General features: G+C 39.7%; 1 protein-coding gene across 3 annotated transcripts; it reads left to right on the top strand.

Annotated features, from left to right (window-relative positions):
* The first annotated feature begins 432 nt into the window (after positions 1–432).
* Positions 433–16,924, top strand: LOC101163742 (cAMP-dependent protein kinase catalytic subunit alpha). 3 transcript variants are annotated; one of them, XM_004071383.4, is made up of 10 exons: positions 433–1,212; positions 10,620–10,681; positions 11,094–11,222; positions 11,545–11,643; positions 11,749–11,831; positions 11,901–12,027; positions 12,139–12,234; positions 12,362–12,484; positions 13,282–13,446; positions 14,004–16,924. In XM_004071383.4, exons 1-10 carry the CDS (start codon positions 1,167–1,169, stop codon positions 14,127–14,129), a joined length of 1,056 nt encoding a protein of 351 aa, XP_004071431.1. In that variant the 5' UTR covers positions 433–1,166; the 3' UTR covers positions 14,130–16,924. The 3 variants fall into 3 exon arrangements, with proteins under 3 accessions (XP_004071431.1, XP_011476412.1, XP_011476411.1); XM_011478110.3 differs by lacking the exon at positions 433–1,212 and adding an exon at positions 3,678–3,958; XM_011478109.3 differs by lacking the exon at positions 433–1,212 and adding an exon at positions 7,328–7,718.
* The last annotated feature ends 4,184 nt before the right edge of the window (positions 16,925–21,108 follow it).

The following is a 21,108-nucleotide window of genomic DNA, read 5'->3' as shown; positions in this document are numbered from 1 at the left end:
GAAACTCAGTTTTTCCTTTTCATGGTTTTATTCACAAGAGCACCACCTGTGCAACAGAAATATCTGCGATCCTTTCATAATTTCACACCTTTCTAAAAATAGCTCGTGCTAACGTCACGTCCAATCACAGCAAAGTTCGTAAAGGGTTAAACAGCTAAACTAGATGAATGGATGAAAAAAAAGAACGATTTAAGGATTGTCGATTTGAATCTTCGCGACATTTCAGGCACCCTGTCAATATAAACAAGACTAGTTTTTTTTTGGGCGTATTGTCTACTGATAACTGAGAGGCGGTGTTGAAGCGTTTTAACGGACGAATCGCATCAATGTGATATTTGGTTGTGTTGACGTTTGTCCAATCAGATTAGAGAACGCGACATCTGTCACGTAGGTGGTCGTTGAAGTAGCCAATCATGTTTGAGCAAAGGTGGGATCAAGGGGATGGATGACTGGAGTTTCCCTTGCGGACTGAAGATTAATGGAAGGGGTCTGTTGATTAGGATACTCGCCTATTTGCCTGTCGTCCAAGGAAACAGTTGCATTTGACGACTGGCTTTGAAACGAATGGAGGTCTCTTGTTTTCGGTAACCGGCGGAGGGAAAACAAAGTTACGCTGATATCCATCTGGCTGTCCATTTCTCAGCTTGACAAGGCCTACCCACACAGAAATAGCACCTGGTTAGCTAAGGCCAGGATTCGACAGAAAAGACGCTAAAAGCTAATGTTAGCTTGTCACTTGGAAATACGGGGCCATCTTTTGTCGACTTGGATTTTTTGAGAGAAATGTATCATTTTTGAAAAGGACAGTCAAGTGACTTTGGAGTTTGCCTGCTCTTGTTTGGAGCTCGGGAGCTACAGTTATTTAAGGAATACCGCTTGCTATCAGTGCTAGCTAACGTGCCAACCTTGTTAACCCGAAACGCCCGATTTCGCTGCAGACTTGGACTTCAGTCGCTTGACCAGAGTGCTTTGCATATTTGGGACTTAGTGTGGTAAATAAATTAATACTCGTTTAAGAATAATGACAGCTGTTAGCTAGTAGCTGCTCGTTTGGCTGTAGTACTGTGTGTCAAGCGGCTGCGTTAGCACAGTGTAGCACAACTCAATCAACGACTTCAGAAGTAAACTCATTCCTAGTCCAGGGACATCACCGACGGCCTGCCACCATGGGCAACACGCCCACCGCAAAGAAGGGCAATGAAGTGGAGAGTGGTGAGTATCCTGCACCCGTATCATCATGCAGAGCAAGAATTAGTTTTGCAATATGCATAATCGTTCATAAGCTGTTATTTCCTGTTCCCAATTGTGGAAGCAAGTTTAGGCTCAACGGAACACGTCCTCAGTGTTCCAAGAGTGAATAAACTGCTTAAAGCATTTACATGTTCTAATCTGTTCTACAAAAACAAAAACAAAAGTAGCTAGAAACTAGAAATTGCACGTGAAGAATTTCATGGAAGCTACTCAAAAACTTGGGCTGAATTGTCAAACCGTCCGTCAGCCAGACCGTTGAACTTGAAGATGCTATTCTTTTCCTTTTGTGGGAAAGCTCGTGATTGAAAGCCTTAGGTTGTATTCAGAGATACCAGTGGAGATGACGATAGCTAGTCTTAGTTATACAACAGTCATAGGTTTTCTCGTGGTTTCTTTCTTGGAGATGTTCTCGACTTTAACAAGGTTATGAAAGGTTGCAATGTTGTTGGATGGTTGTGTGGAATTGTTTTCTTGTCTCCTTTTGTCAAATGACTTTATTACTAAAGGACAAAACTTTCTTTTTGTACATAGTGTTATTTAAGGTTTAGATGATATACAAATGAGTGTTTTTTGTTAGTTTTTTTTTTTTAAGTAATGATCTGAATCTTAGTGGAATTCAGCACTGAGCTTCACATTAAACGGAGATGAACTGGTTATTATCTTTGAAAGAGGCATCATATGACAGACCAGGGTGATCTTCTCCGGGCTAAAACTTCGAGTAGAAGTCTCTTGAGCAACATGTGATGAGCAACTTTCGGCACAAGGGCACATGCATGTACAAGGCTTTGAAGAAGCGTTTGCTTCCAAAAACCTGCCTGACTTTTTCATAAAAAGTAATTACCCTTTGGTCCGGGCATGTTTGGGAGAAACGACAGCGTTGAAGCCAGGGGCAAATCCAACTGAATCTTCCACATAGCTGTGCAGGAGTTTTAGAATTTGTATGAAGGAGTTTGGTAGAATTAGTTTACTGAAACACATAGTGAAGCGGCTCCTTGTTATCACTTTACCCCCACTATGCTCAACTTTTGCTCTGCTATTCTTGCTTTTTAGGAAGTGTTGTGAGATGCATGCCTTCCAGAGAGTTCACTTTTTCTTTGTACCCACACTATCTTTTGGGAAAAATAGGTTTTTGCAAATATGTGAGAAGTCCTTGTGTTTGATCTATTTTGCTCAAAGACTGTATTGTCCTGAAACCCCTCCGATGGATGTCTTATTAGTTCAATCATATTGTTGAATTATAAAAGCATCTTTAAGGTAGGTGAGGTCTAATGTCCTTGGATGATTTTAGTTTATTCTTTTATGACTGACTGAACAAATCCTCATTGTGGTCTTAAATATTGCTTAAAGGTCAGCCATTCCTGGAAAGAGTCAGAACTACTCAGTTTTCTCCCAAAGCCTCAGAAATCACTTTTTTTTTAAAAATATGACTGCGTGTCAATTACTTTCTCATGTCTTCTTGAATTTCTTTGGATTGTGGTATGATGTTTTGGTTTCTGCGTTATTTTGGCGCGCTTTCTAATCACACAAATTCTTTTATAGATTTCATGTCTCAACAGGTCTGACGGTTACTTGGTGGTAGAACTTGAACTTATCTCTCCTTTTCTGTTCCTCAAAGTCTTTTTTTTTTCTTTTTTGTGTCGCTAGCTTCAAAAAACACTGAATGACAGTGGTTTATGCCTTTATTTGTACCCTTTTTCCCCTCTCCTTTTTTGTGTGCAGAGTTTGAGCAGGTATCTGTGAAATGAACATCAGCTTCTTGTTACTGGTGGAGAGTAGGTGTGAAAGAATGGCCTCCAGTCTCTGAAGATGAACTCATTGGTGGCTTAAGAAATGAACATGGGGGGGGGATCAATTTTAAACAAGCTTTTTTGTATTACTTAAAAAGAATAATTTTATACATGTAACCTTTACAAAGTGGTAGCAGCACAAAAAGATGATAGTTTTTTTATTCAAACTAGTTTCTCCCAAGAAAACTGTGTACCATTGTATCATTAGGAAGTAGTACTTGGTTATTATACCTTCTGTATGTTTTGATCTAGATTTTTTTTTCTTTTTGAAAAGCTTCATGTGATTGAATGAAGGAAAAGGTCAAGCGCGGCAAGGCGTGTATAAAGAACAAATAATATGATTAAATGGTTGCATTGTGATGATTATTAATGATTACAGGCAGCTACTGTATCTGGGGCTTTTTTGTTTTTGTTTTTTGCATATGGCACATTGAGAAAGACAACACAGGCATTTTCTGTTTGTTAGTAAAATGTACATGGATGGACTGAACAATTTTCAGGAGACAAACTGTAGTGCTAGTGTGGCCCACAGGAAAAAGAAGGCTGTACAGAAAGTCTGAGCTGCAGCAGGAAGTGAAGGAGCGAGGAAGGTCCAGCCCAGGCTCTGCACAGTCAGCCATTTCCTTTGCTACTTCAACAAAGCATATTCAGCCAGTTGGGAGTTGAAGCTCAACAACAACAATTTTATATTTTAATTTTTTTTTGCATGTGTGCTTAAATTGGTTAAAATACTTGGATGTCGGGGAGTCCTGAAGTGTTCTAAGGAGTTTTTGCTGGCTTCTTTCAGCCTTGTAGGATGTCTGTTATTCACAAACTGGCTGGAAAGTTGTTTCACCGAACTGGACCCTGCCTTGGGGACTTAAGCAGTGGAGAGGGAAAACATTATCAACCGCAGGAGGAGCTAGTGGCTTTCAGCTTGAGTGAGTTTTCTCTCCAGTGTTGGAGACATTGGTATAGGTGAAGCTGTAGTGCATTTTGTTTATCACTTAGACTGACTAAGATGAATTTATTATTTCTTTCTTTGTTGGCATGGGTAAAATTGTCCTATTAAAGGCCAGGTATGCAGACGTATACAAGTAGATTAACTTCATGTGATATTTTATACTGTTGCACATTGTGCTAATTTTTAGAAAAAAAAAGCAAAGGAATGTCTCACTGCTGAAGTAAGTGACTCCCATCGGTTGACCTCACAGAAAAGCTCAGTATGTATTGTTATACATATTTATGTGGCCTTGTAATATGGTGCCATTTGATGAAAATGAAGATAAATGAAAAGGCAGACATGCCCAAGAAAGGAAGTCAAGATGAACTAAACTCTCTTAAACTGGTTTAGCCTTTTTGGCAAATCAGATTCAAAAACTTATAAAGTTTCAAAACTTGCACGCACCAAACCCTGCAGAAAAGCAAAAAGCAACCAACATTAACACACATTTCATGTTTTCATTTCATATACTATGCTCCTTTCCTTTTTTATCTTGCAAAAACTCACTAAAAGTCAGCAATAGGGTCAGGCATTTTGATCATTGCTGGTTTTGGACTCCTCCCATCATCCTATTCTTTTGTATCCAACACTGAATTGGTTTTTCTTTTCTTTTTTCCCCCATTTATACTGAGTTCTCCAAGGTAACTGAGCTTTGTGAATATGTGTTCTAACTCCGACCATAACATAGAACACTATCTGGTTTTTAATGTACTGCTACTTGCAATAATGGACTAAAATGACTGATGTTAACTTACTTAAAAAAATGGACCAAAAAGTGACTTTCTAAACAAGCGTAACATTTTTCTATGAATATCTGAGTGTTTCCTGTTCTCTGTCTGCTCTCAGCTGGTTTATTTAGTAACTAGTTTACTGCTGATAGTTAAACAAGCTTTTGTTACAAATTTGCTGAGATTATGAATGATCTGAGGTGTCTACCCATTCAGCCAAATCTGAGAAGCCTAAAAAACTTTATTTATACCTTGGGAAACAGAAGAAATCTTATGAAAGACGATTCACATTAAAAATTCTCTTCTATGCATTTTACCTTAAAGAATAGAGGAAAATAGAAGCAAACCATTATCACAATGTCAAAAGGGTTTAGTTATACTGCAGATCAAAAATCTGACAGTCTGCTGTTTTAAAGCATTTCTAGCCTTATAATTTAAAGAAAAAAATGTTAAAATTGGACATTTTTAAACAAATGTGTTTACATAAATTCTATTTTTCTAAAAAATGGTGCTCCAGTTGTCTCTAGATATTTTATTTTATTTACTGTGAGCAGTCACCAAACAGTTGACAGTTTGTCCTTTTTAATAATTGACCATATAAATTAAATGCCTAATGCTGACGTCTCCTCTGTTCATTATTTTTGCTATTTTATGTCTGTGATAGTTTTTAGAATCTGTTTTTTATCCTTCTGCTTATACAAAAAGTGTTTTAGTTTATTGTAGGTCTCCTTGGTTACTGTTTTTGGGGTTTGTTTGACATGTAAGAGAGTAAACAGATGTTGATTATGGACACATAGGAATAAATATCGATGCCACAATTATTGGTTTAAAACCAAACCGTATCTTACAGTTTAACCAAATCTTAGAGAAAGTTTATTGTTACATGTACACTGCATACCAGTAAGTTTACCTTGAAAGTGTCTAACACGTATTGGGCTTAATTTAAGAAAGATTTGTTTTATTACATTACACCAGGCTTACTGTGGGCCAAATGAAAGTTTTTTTCTCCTTTTTTTATTTGCGTGGCTGCAAATTCTAAAAACTATTTTACAGAATTTTATTTTTTTATTTTTTGTACCCATGACCCAGAAATTGAGGTATGAACCAAATTGAATAGAGACAGTGCCTAGGGATTGATCAGGATGATTTATTAGGTACGTTATGAAAGATTTTTCTTTAATTTTAAGTATTTTTTTAAATGCTTGTGCTTTTAGTATGTGCAGTATGAACACGGCGTGTAGAGCTGGTGAATGAGAGTGGAGAATTAAATAGAACCATTGCAAATGTGCGGACTTACCTTTGTTCCAATTCTTTAACGCATTCGTTTATTTGATACAAGACTTTTCTAGTTTGATGGATGTATTTCTCTTCCAGTCCCCTTAACTGGATAATCAAAAGGTTCATTTCACGTCCTGCTGATTACAACTAAGGGAATGCTTTCTTATCGATCTGACTCTCGGTCACAGTGGTTTTACGTAATGCCATTAAAAGGAGTAGCTAATCCCCACCTGCAGTAAAATCTTGCTCTCTACATTTAGAAATATAGCGGAAAAATCCTGCAGTCCAATCAGCATGGAGCTGATCGGTGTGTATGATAAGACTTCACTTTGGGGATAATTGGGGAAATGAATCTTCCTCATATCTAACCAGTGAAAGTAATGGATTCTAGGGAAGTAGCCCTGCAAAAGAAAAAAAAAAAAAAGTGTTTGAGAATGTAAAATGAATGTAAAGCTTGTCTGTGTCCTGCTGCTAAGCTTCAGCCTCGTAGATTATAAAACAGTTTTCCATTGGTGGATTTGCAAGTACATGTCCTCTGGCTGTATTCAAGTGCTGATGAAAATTGATTCTGCTTTTCAGATTTCCAAATAAATGTTTAAGTTGCATACGTTTCTGCGTTACTGGTTTTTTTATGTGTTTAATTGGTCTTTATTCGTTTCGGAACAAGGCCCAGTTTCGACGGAGACCTGATTTGCCGCGCTTTGTGATTTAATGTCGGTCAGCTCACCCTAATATAACCTCTCTGTTTTTCTGCGTCAGAGTAGGGCAGTGTGGCCTAGGGGAGGGAGAAAGGATTGATTTTTTTTTTTTTTTGATTTTTTTTTTTTTTTTCTATTTATATTTTTTAAATTTTTTTTAGATCAATTCTGCTCTGGCTCCACACAGACTGTAGTGCATTTGGGTGGGAAGGGGAAAAAGTTTCACTGTGGCTGTTCCTGTTTCGCTCGTGTCTCCAGAGTTTGCCGCTTTAATGTTTTTGAAAGCACCCAGATCATTTGTAGAAGTTTCTCCTCTAAGATCTGACATCTGATTGGTTCTGCTAATTACGGAACGTTGCATCTAGATCTGTGTGGTTCATCTCGGGGGTCTTCACTCAGGCCTAGTTTTCCATAGGACTTTGTCTCTGGGTTGGTTAAATATACCAACTGGTTTTTGCCCCTCCCCTGGCTGCGTATGCCCCTGTTTGGATCAATATATAGCCTGTGTGTGTGCGCATACGTTTCTGTGTGTGTGTTTGACATGAGAGGGAACGGCAGAGAGCACTTTTTGTTCAGAATAAATATTGATACAAACCAAGCGAGGGTCCAGTTGATCGGTGCGAGCTGTCCTGCACTCGGCGCTTTGGCTGCACGCTGGGGAAGGCTTCTGCTTTTTCTGCTGGGTTTCTAACAAAAGCCACAGTTACCAGGATAACTCCACACCTCCTGGCAGCCAAGACACTTGACTGCTTTTTGTAGATGTGTGTGCAGCACTGATTTATTCAAGGTGCTTCACAGAAGGATAGGTCATGAGTAAGTGGCTGTGAAGAGGAGGCAAAGGAAGAAGTACAGGGAGACCTTTCAAGGCTGATGTGTGACAGAAAGAGCTCCAGAAGGCATGCAGGGAAGAGGGAGTCATCCTCGCGCTCAAGTGAATCAGGGTCACGCTCAGCAGATGCAGCAACGCCAGAGATGCCCATAGTCCTCCCAGATGGTAAGGAATTGAAACTGAAAGGATTGTCTGTTGAAGTGACGGTCATTTGAGAATTCTAAAGCAGCAAGGATCTACGATTTTCCTTAACACAGCTGCATGTCTTTCTATTTTTGTCTCTCTGCTTGGAACTGGAAGTCTAGTAACTTCCACGGAAAAAGGATTTTTCCTTTGTGGCTACCCAGCTTTCATAGCTTTCTGTGGGAGCAGGAGTGCTGCGGCGATGTTTATGTGAACTTTGGTCTGTGCCGCTTTTGCTGGCTTTCTCCCATCCTATTGTTGGAGCTGCAAGTCTGCAGAGAGTTTGCAGGAAATTAGATCAGCTAAATAAGGATTAGGCTTATGTACAGTTTCTAGAGTGTGAGCTGCAGACCGACTGCATGAGACCTTCATGTTTGGTTTGTTTGTTCTGCCGGTGATAACATTACTTGAGTTTTCAAATTTAAACATCCAAGTGTCTGTGTCGTGTAAATATTTATACCATTGAACTGATAAATAATTCGCTGTGCACTTTAGCTATTGACATCTGAGGGGTTTTATCTAAACTCGGCTCTAGGCTGTGGGTTGGCATTGATTATTTGTGACAAACAAAATCCAAATTCATTAACTTATAAAGTCTTTGTGTTTTTTTTTTTTTTACAGCACATCACTTCATGATCATCAACTATCTGAACCTTTAACGAAGTAACTCAGTTGAAGAAATGTATATTAAACTTTATCAGTGTTCTGTCAAACTAACTAACAGACTAAACTGCTTTCTGTCAGCTCCACTGCACTGCATATTTGGTAAAGAGGTATGAGGAAGGGCTGGCAATCTGCATGTTCCCACAGCGATGTGATTAGCTTCTATAAAGATAAGGGGTCAAATGAACTTCTCCATTTGGCTGAATGTACTCACTTCTAAATAATCTGTCAGTTTGTCTATTGGCATTTATTGCAAATATTTTGTGTGTGTTTGGCACTTCCAGCAAAGTAATTTTTCCTGTTAATTACGTGTAAATTTTTTAATCACCCTAGGGCATTCATCTGTCTTTAACTTAAAGTCCCACTCCGATCATCTTTTGATCTTTTATAAAAGCGTTCTCAGTGGTCATTTAATTATGACTTTACCTTTTTTAGACAAAATAGGAAAAAAAACTGTCATTTTCTAGGACATGGTTTCTTCAGAGCAGCAAGAGTTCATTAGAAATTTGCATCTTGGTAGTGGGCGAGACCATTGGCTCAGTGTAAGCCTGCCTCTACTTCCCAACATCCATCTGTTTAACATGATCTCTCGCTAGCTTACAGCCCCTCACAACCCAACCCTAACATTGAACAAAAATGGCGAGCAATATTCTTGCTACCCAACCGTACATTCTCAGCAAGATTTCAGCTCAGATGAGGAAAATGGAGATGTATATGACCGAATCGACTACAAGTGGATGCATAAAGCAGAGCAGTGATGTAGTGGCTTGCCGTAGTACCTTCCACGTCACACCTACAAGTTTTTCTAACAGCATCGTTTTGTCTGCTCCTGAGATAGAACGATTTGAATAAGGAAATACTCAGAAACACAGTTTTAAGGCCCGTACACACCGGGACGAATATTCGCCAGGCGTTATTCGCCAGCGTTTTTCGCCACTTTTTTTGTGTTCACACCCAGGCGATTTTCGCTGACGATGAGCCGAGTGAACGTGCAATTTCATTCCCTGACATTAGATGGCGCTTAATTTAAACAGAAATACTCCTGTACACAAGGTGGCGCTGCGCAACTTTACGCTTCTCAAAGTCGCTTTTCACTCAGAAGAAGAGAGCAAGTATTTACACGCTTGTCAGAATCAAACAAAGAAAACATGAATATTTCAAGCACCAGTAGCTCCAACTGGTGCTTGGTTCGGGGATATTTTAGAATGTCCGTCATTATTTCTTCGCGGCAGTGTAGACGCTACTTGGCGTCTATCTTCTTCGCTGGTAAGTGTGCTCAGCAAGGCAGTTTTGTGTTTGAGCGCCCCCAAGTTGTGTTTTACTGTAACTTCAGAAGCTCCAGACACGTGTGCAAAAGCGCCGTTCTCATTGGTCGAATAAAAAAAAAAACGAACCCGAGGCGTTTTTTGTTTTTTTTGACGCTTTGATGCGTGGCGTTTTTTCGCGTCGGTGTGCACACTCACATTGGTGCCCTTTGTTTAGTCACGAGGCATTAAACGTCGCCGAAAATCGCCGGCGAAATTCGTCCCGGTGTGAACGGGCCTTTAAGCTTCATTTTTTGTTTCTATTTGCCACTGATCCATAGCAATTTTGAGCTTTTTTTTCTAAATATATGCCTTCATCATAATAAAAAATGCCACAACAACATGTCAAAAACACAATTTTCCCCGGAGTGGGTCTTTAGGCCTGTTTCCTATGTTGTGGTTAGTCAGAGGGCACAGACTGTTGGTTCTTTTAATGCTGATTTCCTGATTGAAAGTAAAGATATTTCAAAGTGGAACATCGACTGTCCCCAATTTCCGCTTCGGTATGATTTTGGGCCCAAACCTGTTTGACAGACATGTTGGGAATGTCTTTGCAAAGAGGCTCATTTTGGAATGGAGTTCTGTGTTGGATTTTCTAAAATGTCCAGGGACCTTCAAAGACATTCTTTGTGCCTTTTTAAGTTTTCTGACCACATCCTCACTGTTTTACTTGTGAACTTTAGTAGCCACTAATAGAATAGTGTTGCATTCGTTTTTCCAGCATTACTGTTTTTATGTAGTCTGATGTTACTTGAAAAAAATTTCTGATTGTTTTCATGCCGAAGTGAACCGATCTAAAGTCATCTGATTGCTGGACTTCCAATAGGTTTTTCCGTAACTCAAATTGCCGGGCACATTTATAAAGGGATTTCAATTTAAGCGGCCATTTTTACACACAATATGTTTCTGTTTGCAGTGAAGGAGTTTCTTGCCAAAGCCAAAGAAGATTTCCTGAAAAAATGGGAGAATCCAGCACAGGTGGGAGAGTGGCCTCTTCTGTTCACTGGGTTTTGTCATTCTCTTGATGTTTTTGTAGCACTTTCTAATTTAATTGTATTGATGTGGAAATGGTAGTTGTATTAAATGTTTTTTATGATCTTTTTTTCCCCTTCATTTTGGCATGTTCTTGCACTGTGACGCACAAAAATAGAGACCGTGCTTAAATGGAGTAAAAGAGGTTATCAGTAGCAGAGTGCCCTCTGCTGGTCAGTTGTAAAACTGAACATAAGTGCAGGGGAGCATCTCTAAAAAATACTTTATCAATGTATTAATGTTTTACCGAAATTAGGATAAAACATCAATTTATTGATGATAATTTTGGATAAAACCATTAAGATGAAGTGGCTACAGTGGGTCTACAAACATCTGACAAATACATTTGTTCCTACAGCAAACTGCAGCATTGGATCATTTTGAGCGTTTGAAGACTTTGGGCACCGGTTCTTTTGGCCGAGTCATGTTGGTGAAACACAAAGAAACGGGCCAGCATTTTGCTATGAAAATTCTTGACAAACAGAAGGTACAGTATTAACAATATATGCATTTTTTTCAATAAATGTGACTGTTTGGTGTGGAGGATTTACTACAACTTGTCACAGTTGAATGTTGTCTGAATAACACATAGTCTATTTGCATTGCAAGTTGGGGGATAAATATGGCAATAAACGTAAATCAAAATATCCTACAGCGTTTACAAGTTGTGGTTTAACTTATAAGGCCAATAAAAGGCTTAAATACCAGTTTGTCTTTTTAATTCGATTTCCTGTCGTCTTTTTTTTAACCTCTTGTTCTGAAACTTTGGTAACACGTTTTGATGAAGCGTGCCTGTTCTGTCCTCATAGGTAGTGAAGCTGAAGCAGATAGAACACACATTGAATGAGAAACGTATCCTGCAAGCAGTCAGCTTTCCTTTTCTGGTGCAGCTGGAACACTCTTTTAAGGTTTGTTTCTTTGTTTTTTTTTAATCCATCACAATACATTCATCTTGTTTTTTATGGATGTGATTATTAATGTGCCATAGTGCGGTCTGTCTTGTGCCCCTGCAGGATACCAGTAATCTGTATATGGTGATGGAGTATGTGCCTGGGGGAGAGATGTTTTCCCACCTGAGGAGGATCGGTAGATTCAGGTATTTGCCTTTGCTCATTGTTTTTCTGTAGCGCCAACTGGCTGTAAACGTTGATCTTGTGTGTTACAGTGAACCACACGCCCGCTTCTACGCTGCCCAGATTGTACTGACCTTTGAATACCTGCACTCACTGGACCTAATCTACAGAGATCTAAAGCCAGAGAACCTGCTCATTGACCAGCAGGGTTACATACAGGTAAAGATTACAGCACGCTTTATTTAGACACCATAAACGACTTCTTTGCAAATGTTTTATGGAGTGTGCCGTTAGTTTTCCCGAGCTAAAAAAAAAGTTTACATTCCTTAGGTCACAGATTTTGGATTTGCAAAAAGGGTGAAAGGCCGAACCTGGACACTCTGTGGCACTCCAGAGTACCTGGCGCCAGAGATCATCCTCAGTAAAGTAGGTGTTGAGCTCAAATCACGGGAAGCAGTCTGCTTTATAAATAACTTATAAAGTATACCCCCCCCCCCACACACACACACACACACACACATACACAGATTTTTATTATATTATTTTTTTCCAGGGCTACAATAAAGCAGTGGACTGGTGGGCTCTGGGAGTTCTGATATACGAGATGGCTGCTGGGTACCCTCCCTTCTTCGCAGACCAACCCATCCAGATTTATGAAAAGATTGTATCGGGGAAGGTGAGCCCCACAGAACGTTATTTCAAGGGTTCCTGTGGATGCACTCTGTAGGATCTTGAACATTATCAACAGTTCATATTTATGCAAAAAATAATTCAATTGCATTAGAGCTGTGGATCGTTACATATGTGGAGATCCGAATTGACCCACGAGTCAGGATCAGCGATAACTGTTTGATATAAAAAATAGGCATGAATGGTTGCTATATGCATGTAGTTGATGGATGAAAGTGAAAATATGTATTTTTAAAAATCTTGAAAGGAAAAAAAATAGGATATTTGTCTCTTTAAATAATCAAAAGTCAGCATTAAACGAAACATAAACATCTCTGTCGCTATGGACCAAGTAACAACAAATCCTGAAAATGTTCTCCGGTGGTTTTCCATCCTCTGCTGTCTCCAGTTCTAGTAGATGGATGACAAGAAGATGGTAAATGAAGACACCGCATTACCTATACAAATGTAACAGCATAAAAACTCAGATTGACACTTTTAATGAACATTTTCCAGACGTGATCCGATGCGGCTTCTCCCACATCAATCAGCTATGTAACGTAAATAAATAAAAAATGCTGTATAAATAGAAAATGTTGAAATGTTGCGAATGAATATTGAAACATATTCTTTTTCCCTTACTTCTGCACGCTAATTCAAGTATTGATGGTGCCTACATATCTGCACACTACAGGACACAATGCAGTAATATCTTCGGCTGCAGAACGGGGCTCTGCACTCCAAGCAGTGATCATATCAAAGGAAAACCAGCCACTCAGATCGATTTCAATGTTTTTTTTGTAGGTCCGCTTTCCCTCACACTTCAGCTCAGACCTGAAGGATCTCTTGAGAAATTTGCTGCAAGTGGACCTGACGAAGCGTTTTGGCAACCTCAGGAATGGAGTCAATGATATCAAGGGTCACAAATGGTTTGCCACTACTGATTGGATTGCCATCTACCAGAGGAAGGTGAGGCCAACACTTACAAGTAGTGATCTGTACAAATGGAGATCTCCTGCAAGGACACAGGAAAGGTGATTCTGGTCAAAACAAAGATGTAATGCTGCCGTTGTTGGCGTGTGGAGGTACATGGCTGCAGCTGTCAATGTACCTGTAAACATGTCAAGATAGAAACGTAGCTGCTAGAAAGGGAGTCATGTAAAGATGACTGAAGTGCACCCAGATGTGTTACTGAAACTGACAGAAATCTAAAGGAAAAGATCTCCTTGAACCACTTTCTCAGGTAAAATAGATTCAAGTGAATGCAGACACTTCAATTTGGCTTTTGACTGATGATCAAATTCACTCTGTGAAATGAAATGCCTATATTACCAGCTGGTTTTAAAATTTATGAGCTGGTTTCCAAAAAATAAATGATTCCACAGAATCATCGAAGAGGGTTTTGCTCCTTGAAATTTTAGCTTTGATTTCCAAATACACTCAACTTTTTTTTTTTTTATGCATTTGGTTTTTGGGAACTCGTTTCATGAACACCACAGAGAATTGTTACCGTCTGTATGTTCCAGGTGGAAGCTCCCTTTATTCCCAAGTGCAAAGGCCCCGGAGACACAAGCAACTTTGATGACTACGAGGAAGAGGAAATCCGAGTCTCCTTCTCAGAGAAGTGTGCAAAGGAGTTTGCAGAGTTCTAAATTCGAACCACGAGTAGCACACAGAGGGAGCGACCGCGATTTAGATACTATAGGGGATCTGACTTCATGAAGCACTAGGGTGGACTTAAAACGTGCTCTTTTGTGATGAGGAAAACAATGTAAAATTCCCCCCACTCCCAAATGAAAAGGTAGGCAAAGTGACAAAAGGTCCACAGCACCAGCAGTGTTGCCTTCTATGATTGTTTCTCAAAGGTTTCCTGTTCTTTTTTTTCTTTAACCCCTCTTGTGCTTCTGACAGGGGCTCAACAAACAGCCACATGTTGTGGCTGTTCAGCTAGAATTCTGACGACTTCATGACACATTTTTAGTTTCTGAAGGTTGAGTCCAGGTTTATTTCTGCAAAGGTACTTAATCTGTTCGGCGCATTTTTATTTTTATCTTTATTTTTGGCTGGGTTCACTCGACGAGCTTTTTCTGGTGATTGTGGAGTGCTTGCTGTATCCCGTCCGCCTAGTAACCCGTTCATCTCCACCCCAAATCTGTCCAAGCAATACCAAGTCCAACAGATGTGCCTATCACAATGCCAACTGGTTGGAAAAAGGTGTCAAACGCGTCGAGTTTTTGGCTGTCGTGGCATCGGCTCATGTGGCCGCTTGGTTGAGAACAGTCTGCCTTTGTCTGCTTATCAGGGTGCAGTCGTCGGGTGGCCGATGCCCTCTGCTGGCTGAGTCCCAAGCAGTGGCGACGAAAACGATTTATCATCTTTGTCTTGCTCCTCTGGGGACCTATGGGACGTTAACAGGCGGTCTGCATTGAAAAACTTTCTCTTAGCTGAATTTATTAGAGCATTTTAAAAATCCTGTTGGTGATCATTTTGTCCTTTTTTATGTCAATCTCTGTGCTTGTATGTTATTTAGTGGTCATGGGTGGGTTTATAAGCTGTGGTTTTGCAGCTGCTAACATAGTGGTCACACTCCGGACTTCTTTATTTAATTCATAGTACATTTATACATGTGTGTATATATATATATATACATGTGTGTGTATATATATATATATATATGTGTGTGTATATATATATATATATGTGTATATATATATATATATATATATAGAGGACATGAATTTTCCATCTTTTTCAAGATTCTCATAGCTGTGAAATTGACTTAATATTTCATAAACTGATAAACAAATTCTGCCAAATTTGCAGGCTGAAAACACTGCAGTTGTTTGTATGTGATTAAGATGGAGGGGGCTTTTAATACACGAAGCAGTAGCAAAACACGTGCATGTTATTTTTGTACTTTAATCACCATTGAGGACCGATGGCAGAGCATTGTGCCTGACCTGAGCTGAGGTACTTGAGGATGAGGCCAAAATCCTCAAGTGAACACGGAAGGAGGCCCAATTATGGTTGATCCAGATTTGTCCATTCTTCACCTTGTTGGGCAAAAAAACAAAAAAAATGAAATGGTTCTAGAAGTTTTCTGACCTTGACAGTGTTCTCCCTGTTTTTTAATTTTTGCTTATTTCAAGTGAAAGCAAATTCTGGGAGTTTGGGGGGGGGGGGTCCATTTTTTCTGCTTTTTGTGCAACATACTTTAAAAAAAAAAAAAAAAAAAAAAAAGTCTAAAATTGTGGTCTATTTCTCCAACTGATTTTCTGTGGGCACAAGACAATCGCAGACCAGGTCTTATTGCTGGTTTGCTGACAAAAACGTATTGGTCTGGTTTAAAGAATAAAAGCTTTCACCTTCCAACCTTCAAACGGCCCTAGGTGCTAGACTTTGTCCACCTCACTGAAAAGCTTTTGTGAATTGTTTGATGTGCATCGATCTTTTTGTCGGCGTCTCGTAACATTACATTTGAAGAATGTTTTTGACTCAAAGATTTCAGTTGGCTCCAGTAATTATTTTTTGGCAGTGTCTTAACGTAGTTCTGATCAAACACGAGATAGATTTTTGAATGTCTTGAAATGCAGATGTGTTTCCTTTGTGTTACAAATGTTTCTTTAGTGGGTTTGGTTTTCCTCGCATGTTAAAGCAGAGCAGTGGCTCCCGTTTGACCCGAGACCGCTTCCAGACGTTTGCAGATCCGACGGCGTCTCTGCTGTTTACCAACTTGAATCGATATGAGCTTCACACTGGAACGGTGCAGCGGATCACCAACCAACTCATGGTGTCTGAGATAATGAAGCACATGTCACACCTTTAGGGTATGGACTCTTTCATTCATGTGTGAGGATTCTTTCAAAGGTAACCTACTTTGCAAAAGAGCACATGTGACAACTTTTCACGTTTGTTCTCACATAAATCACTGGGTGGGTAGAAGGCAGCCCCGCTTGATCCACTGAAACATCCCGCCGCTCTCTGTTTCTCTGATTCACGTACAAACCCGACGTCGGTCTGATAAAAGTTTGTTTCCATCATCGTTTACAGTATGAACCGCTTTCTGCAACAGAGTTTGTCTCCTGTCTGCCTTCTACGGCATTTCCACACACTTTATTCAATCATAACACTTTTTACATCTCGAGATGTTTTGCGTTCATGTTTTCTATTTGTATTTTCAAAAAATAAAAATAAAAAATAGAAAAAGGCAAAAACAGAACATTAACCTTTTTTTTCCCCTCATGACCTGGGTACAGTGCTTGTGTAGTCTATTGTACCTTTTGGGAAACAATATTGTAAATCCTTGCCTTCAACAGTCTTAACTATCTTACCCACTGGAGAACTTGACAGATACCCTTAGAACACAATGATTATGTATAAAAAATATAAACAAAATAATATTTTGCAAAATGTATCATTCCAATAAAGTTTTACTTGTTAAGACTGACATGTCTGTGCTGTGTTTAGTCCGTTAGGTTGTTGCAGGCTAAATGCTGCTCATGGCTGGACGAGAGGGAGCGGCAGGTGCTGCTCTGTGGCGTTCTCGCCGTCCCGCCGACCATCCCTGTGAATGTTTCCAGTGGCTGGCTGCCTCATTTGAATATTGCAGTGCTGTGTTTATCCCGGCACAGCACAAGAGCAGGTCCAGCCAGACAGCGACACCCCCCCCTAAATGCACCCACATTCATGCACTGTGTACTCAACGGTACACCTGTACGCAAAATCCTGCATGTAGTTTTCATTTCAGATTAAAAACTTTAGCAAACTTTCTTGATTGAGTCAAACATTAAGAGAAGTAAACAGTCTTTTGTTTGGTTGACAGTATTTTTGTGTTTATTCATGATAATACTTTAACATTGGAAGCAAGTCTGTTATTTTATTGACGTCTAAGACAGAGAGAGCCTAAGGCTCATACTTCAGTTCATCAAAAAAAATTAATGTGATTTGTGGTTTAAAAAACTGGCAATAAAAACTTTTGAGAAAACAGTTGTATTTTAGAAAACTGTGAACTCTTATGAAGAAATATCAGCATTAATCATCACTGTACATAGTTTACAGATAATATTGATAACAAATGAGCCAAAAGACTTGATATGATGTGTGGATAGCAGGACATGCCAGACCCGTGTTGAATGTCTGTGCTTTCCTACAGTACTTTGGCGTTCCACTCTTGTTTTGAGCACAACTGTGTCCAGATGTTTAGGAGGATTTTTGTGGCCAATCAGAATTTGTCAAAAACTCGATCTTGTTAGCAAGAGGTTTGGTGCTTAGACCAAAATTGTGTTCACATTTCCAAACCCTTTAGCATCGTTCAGTCATTGCATTTGGACTTGAAGTCTTTTTTTTTTGTGTGAAACATTTAGCCATTTATACAAGTATCTTCTCAGTCTTGGTTGGATGAATGGTGAAATATTAAAAAAAAAAAAAATTATTCAACCTCAATACGTCACCTGCAGGAATCTTCATCGACATACCCTTACCTGACCCGTCTTCTTCTGCAAGGTCAATGACAAGTCTATGGAACAGGACAAATTCAAGGAATAACCAAAGTTTATAAACAATAGCTCAACTACTTTATTTTTGTCCTATAAGCCAGTGGAAAAAGTGAGACCAGACGTCTAATTGTTAAACAACATATTTTCAATGTTTAGGCAAAACAATTCCATTTGCAATGGTGATGGACATGCTGACAGATGAGGTTAGAAAGGAATCCCCATGGACTATGATGTTTGCAGACGATATTGTGATTTGTAGTGAGAGTAGAGAAGCTGGAGAGGTGGAGGTTTGAAGTATTTGGGGTCAACAGTCCAGAGTAATGGAGAGTGTGGAAAAGAAGTGAAGAAGCGAGTGCAGGCAGGTTGGAATAGGCGGTTTTGATGAGAAGACCAGCCATGTAGTTTGGCCTAGAGACAGTGGCACTGAGGAAAAGACGGGAAGCAGAGCTGGAGGTAGTAGAGATGAAGATGCTGAGGTTCTCTTTGGGAGTGACCAGGATGGATGGGATCAGGAATGAATACATCAGAGGGACAGCACATGTTAGAGGTTTTGGGGATAAAGTCAGAGAGGCCAGACTGACCTGGTTCTGACATGTCCAGAGGAGAGACGGGAAATATTTTGGTAGAAGGATGCTGAGACGAGACCTGCCAGGCAAGAGCTCTAGAGGAAGGAAGACCAAAGAGGAGGTTTATGGATGCAGAGAATGAAGACATTAAGGGTAGCTGATGTTAGAGGAGGAAGAAGACAGAGTTAGATGGAGGAAGCTGATTCGCTGCGGCAACCCCTGAATGGAGAAGACGTAAAGAAAAGAAGAGGCAGAACAATTTCATGCCGTCTGAGGTCCACACCAATTTTCTAACTTAAACAATGGAGGATTCATGGAGTCCAAACCATTCCTGTTTAACCCGGCCTTCCAACAGCCTGTCCTCTCTGCTGCTCTCTGGAAATCGCTTCCGCAAGATTGTCATTTCATTTTTGGGACATCCATACAAATTAATAAAAATAGAACAAAAGTACTAAAACTTATTCACAACTGTCCTTTACTCTTTTATTTATTTTTTTCTGATCCAGCCTCACACCACCTCTACACACAAACTCCACCTACTTTCCCATTTTGACCAAACTTTTTGAAAATATTTCAGTTTTTCATAGTGTTGAACAGTTTTTCAAATCCATCACCAAAAGGGGCTAGAAAAATATAAAATTCCCTAGATTTTTTAATTGTATAGGTGAAAATACAAAATCTGAGCTTATCTTTTGAAAATGGAAGATTATAAGGTTTACAGTTAAAACTGACTTGAGTTTTCTGACACACAAAACCATCAAATGTTGGTGTGTTATTTTTATTTTTTTTACAACTTTTTACACTTATCAAAAAGCACCACTTGTTCTTCATAAATGCTGATAATATTCCACCTTTTCAATAATGTTCCCACATTCATCAGTCAGTGCAACACCACAAAAGACTGTGCAGTCCCTGGGCATGGTAAAATCCTGCTGAGTGGAAATGTGATCCAAGGAATGCCGAATCTCCCCTTTCTATTTGGCTCTTGGTCAGACAGGTAAGTTTGGGTTTCATGGATCCTGGAGGAATGTAACCAAGACCTGACTACCCTCCACCCTGCGCCAGTGAAGTATGGTGGAGGAAGGACCTTGGTTTGGGACCGTCTCTCACAGTTTGGACATTTATTACTATTTATTCTATCAAAGAGCAGTTTTGATGCTGTTACAAAAGGCTGAATGTTGTGCTTTTAACTTGCATTTAAGATGGCCTTCATATCACACTGAAGTGTTTCCTGGGGCACAGAGTGATTAAACTCTGTGGAAAAATTTGCCTTCACACCCCCATCCCCTCCCCCTAACACATTTTGATTGAACCCAACATTCTTGATTAGTGTCTGACTTCAAATACGGGATAATTAGGACCAAATTCACCCAGATACGCTTCCAAGAGCTCTAAATCCCACCGAAGCTGCAAATTCAGTGGTGCTGGGTGGGGGTCTTCTAACTAAGGTCTTCAGAGTCTGCATTGATGATATAGTCAAACATCTGTGCTTTAGATTTTCATTTTTAAACAAGGAAGAATAGCTGCAGCTAACATCGTTTTGGAAAGCTGAACCTGCAATCCCACACAAATACCGGTTAAAAAAAAGGCCAAGACATACTTTGTGTAATTGCTGCACCTGACAGGTGTGAACCCTCCAAAGGGGAAGAATTCACAGTTAAGTTTCTACAAAACCACCACAAATTTGCTCCCGTGTTTTTTCTTTACCAAGAGACAGTGGCACTGAGGAAAAGACAGGAAGCAGAGCTGGAGGTAGTAGAGATGAAGATGCTGAGGTTCTCTTTGGGAATGACCAGGATGGATGGGATCAGGAATGAATATATTAGAGGGACAGCACATGTTAGAGGTTTTGGGGATAAAGTCAGAGAGGCCAGACTGACCTGGTTCCGACATGTCCAGAGGAGAGACAGGAAATATTTTGGTAGAAGGATGCTGAGACGAGACCTGCCAGGCAAGAGCTCTAGAGGAAGGAAGACCAAAGAGGAGGTTTATGGATGCAGAGAACAAAGTCATTAAGGGTAGCTGATGTTAGAGGAGAGGATGAAGAAGACACGGTTAGATGGAGGAAGCTGATTCGCTGTGTGAACCCTCCAAAGGGGAAGAATTCACAGTTAAGTCTCTACGAAAGCACCACAAATTTGCTCCTGTGTTTTTTTTTTTGTGGAGTGAGATCCAAATACCTAAAGGACAATAAATCAACTGTCTTAATTACTCAGCTCAATGTTTGGAAATCCTATAACATATTCATGAACTTTTTCTGATTTTTTTAAATCAAAAAAAACTTTTTTCTCAACTCTAGTTTGCATGTGTGCGACACTTTTGAGTTCTTGACTCTGTCCTTCAAATTAAGACTCTGTTTTGAAAGGGACTGTGCTGACCAAACGTTCCAGTCCTTTTTGGTTTTCAGTTTTGGTATAACCAAGACTTGAGTTTGTAGCTGCAGGATGAACCTCTGACCAGCTGGTGGAGTGTGTTGTATTTAATGCTGTGGTGTCAGTTTTAGTTCAGAAAGCCTCTGCTCCTGTATTTGTCCCTCTGTGCGGTCACCGGTTCTGAACCCAACTAAAACA

This window comes from Oryzias latipes, chromosome 8 (genome assembly GCF_002234675.1).
Source record: "Oryzias latipes chromosome 8, ASM223467v1".
NCBI lineage: Eukaryota > Metazoa > Chordata > Actinopteri > Beloniformes > Adrianichthyidae > Oryzias > Oryzias latipes.
The sequence above is the reverse complement of the archived record's forward strand: the minus strand, read 5'-3'. Positions and strand labels throughout refer to the sequence as shown.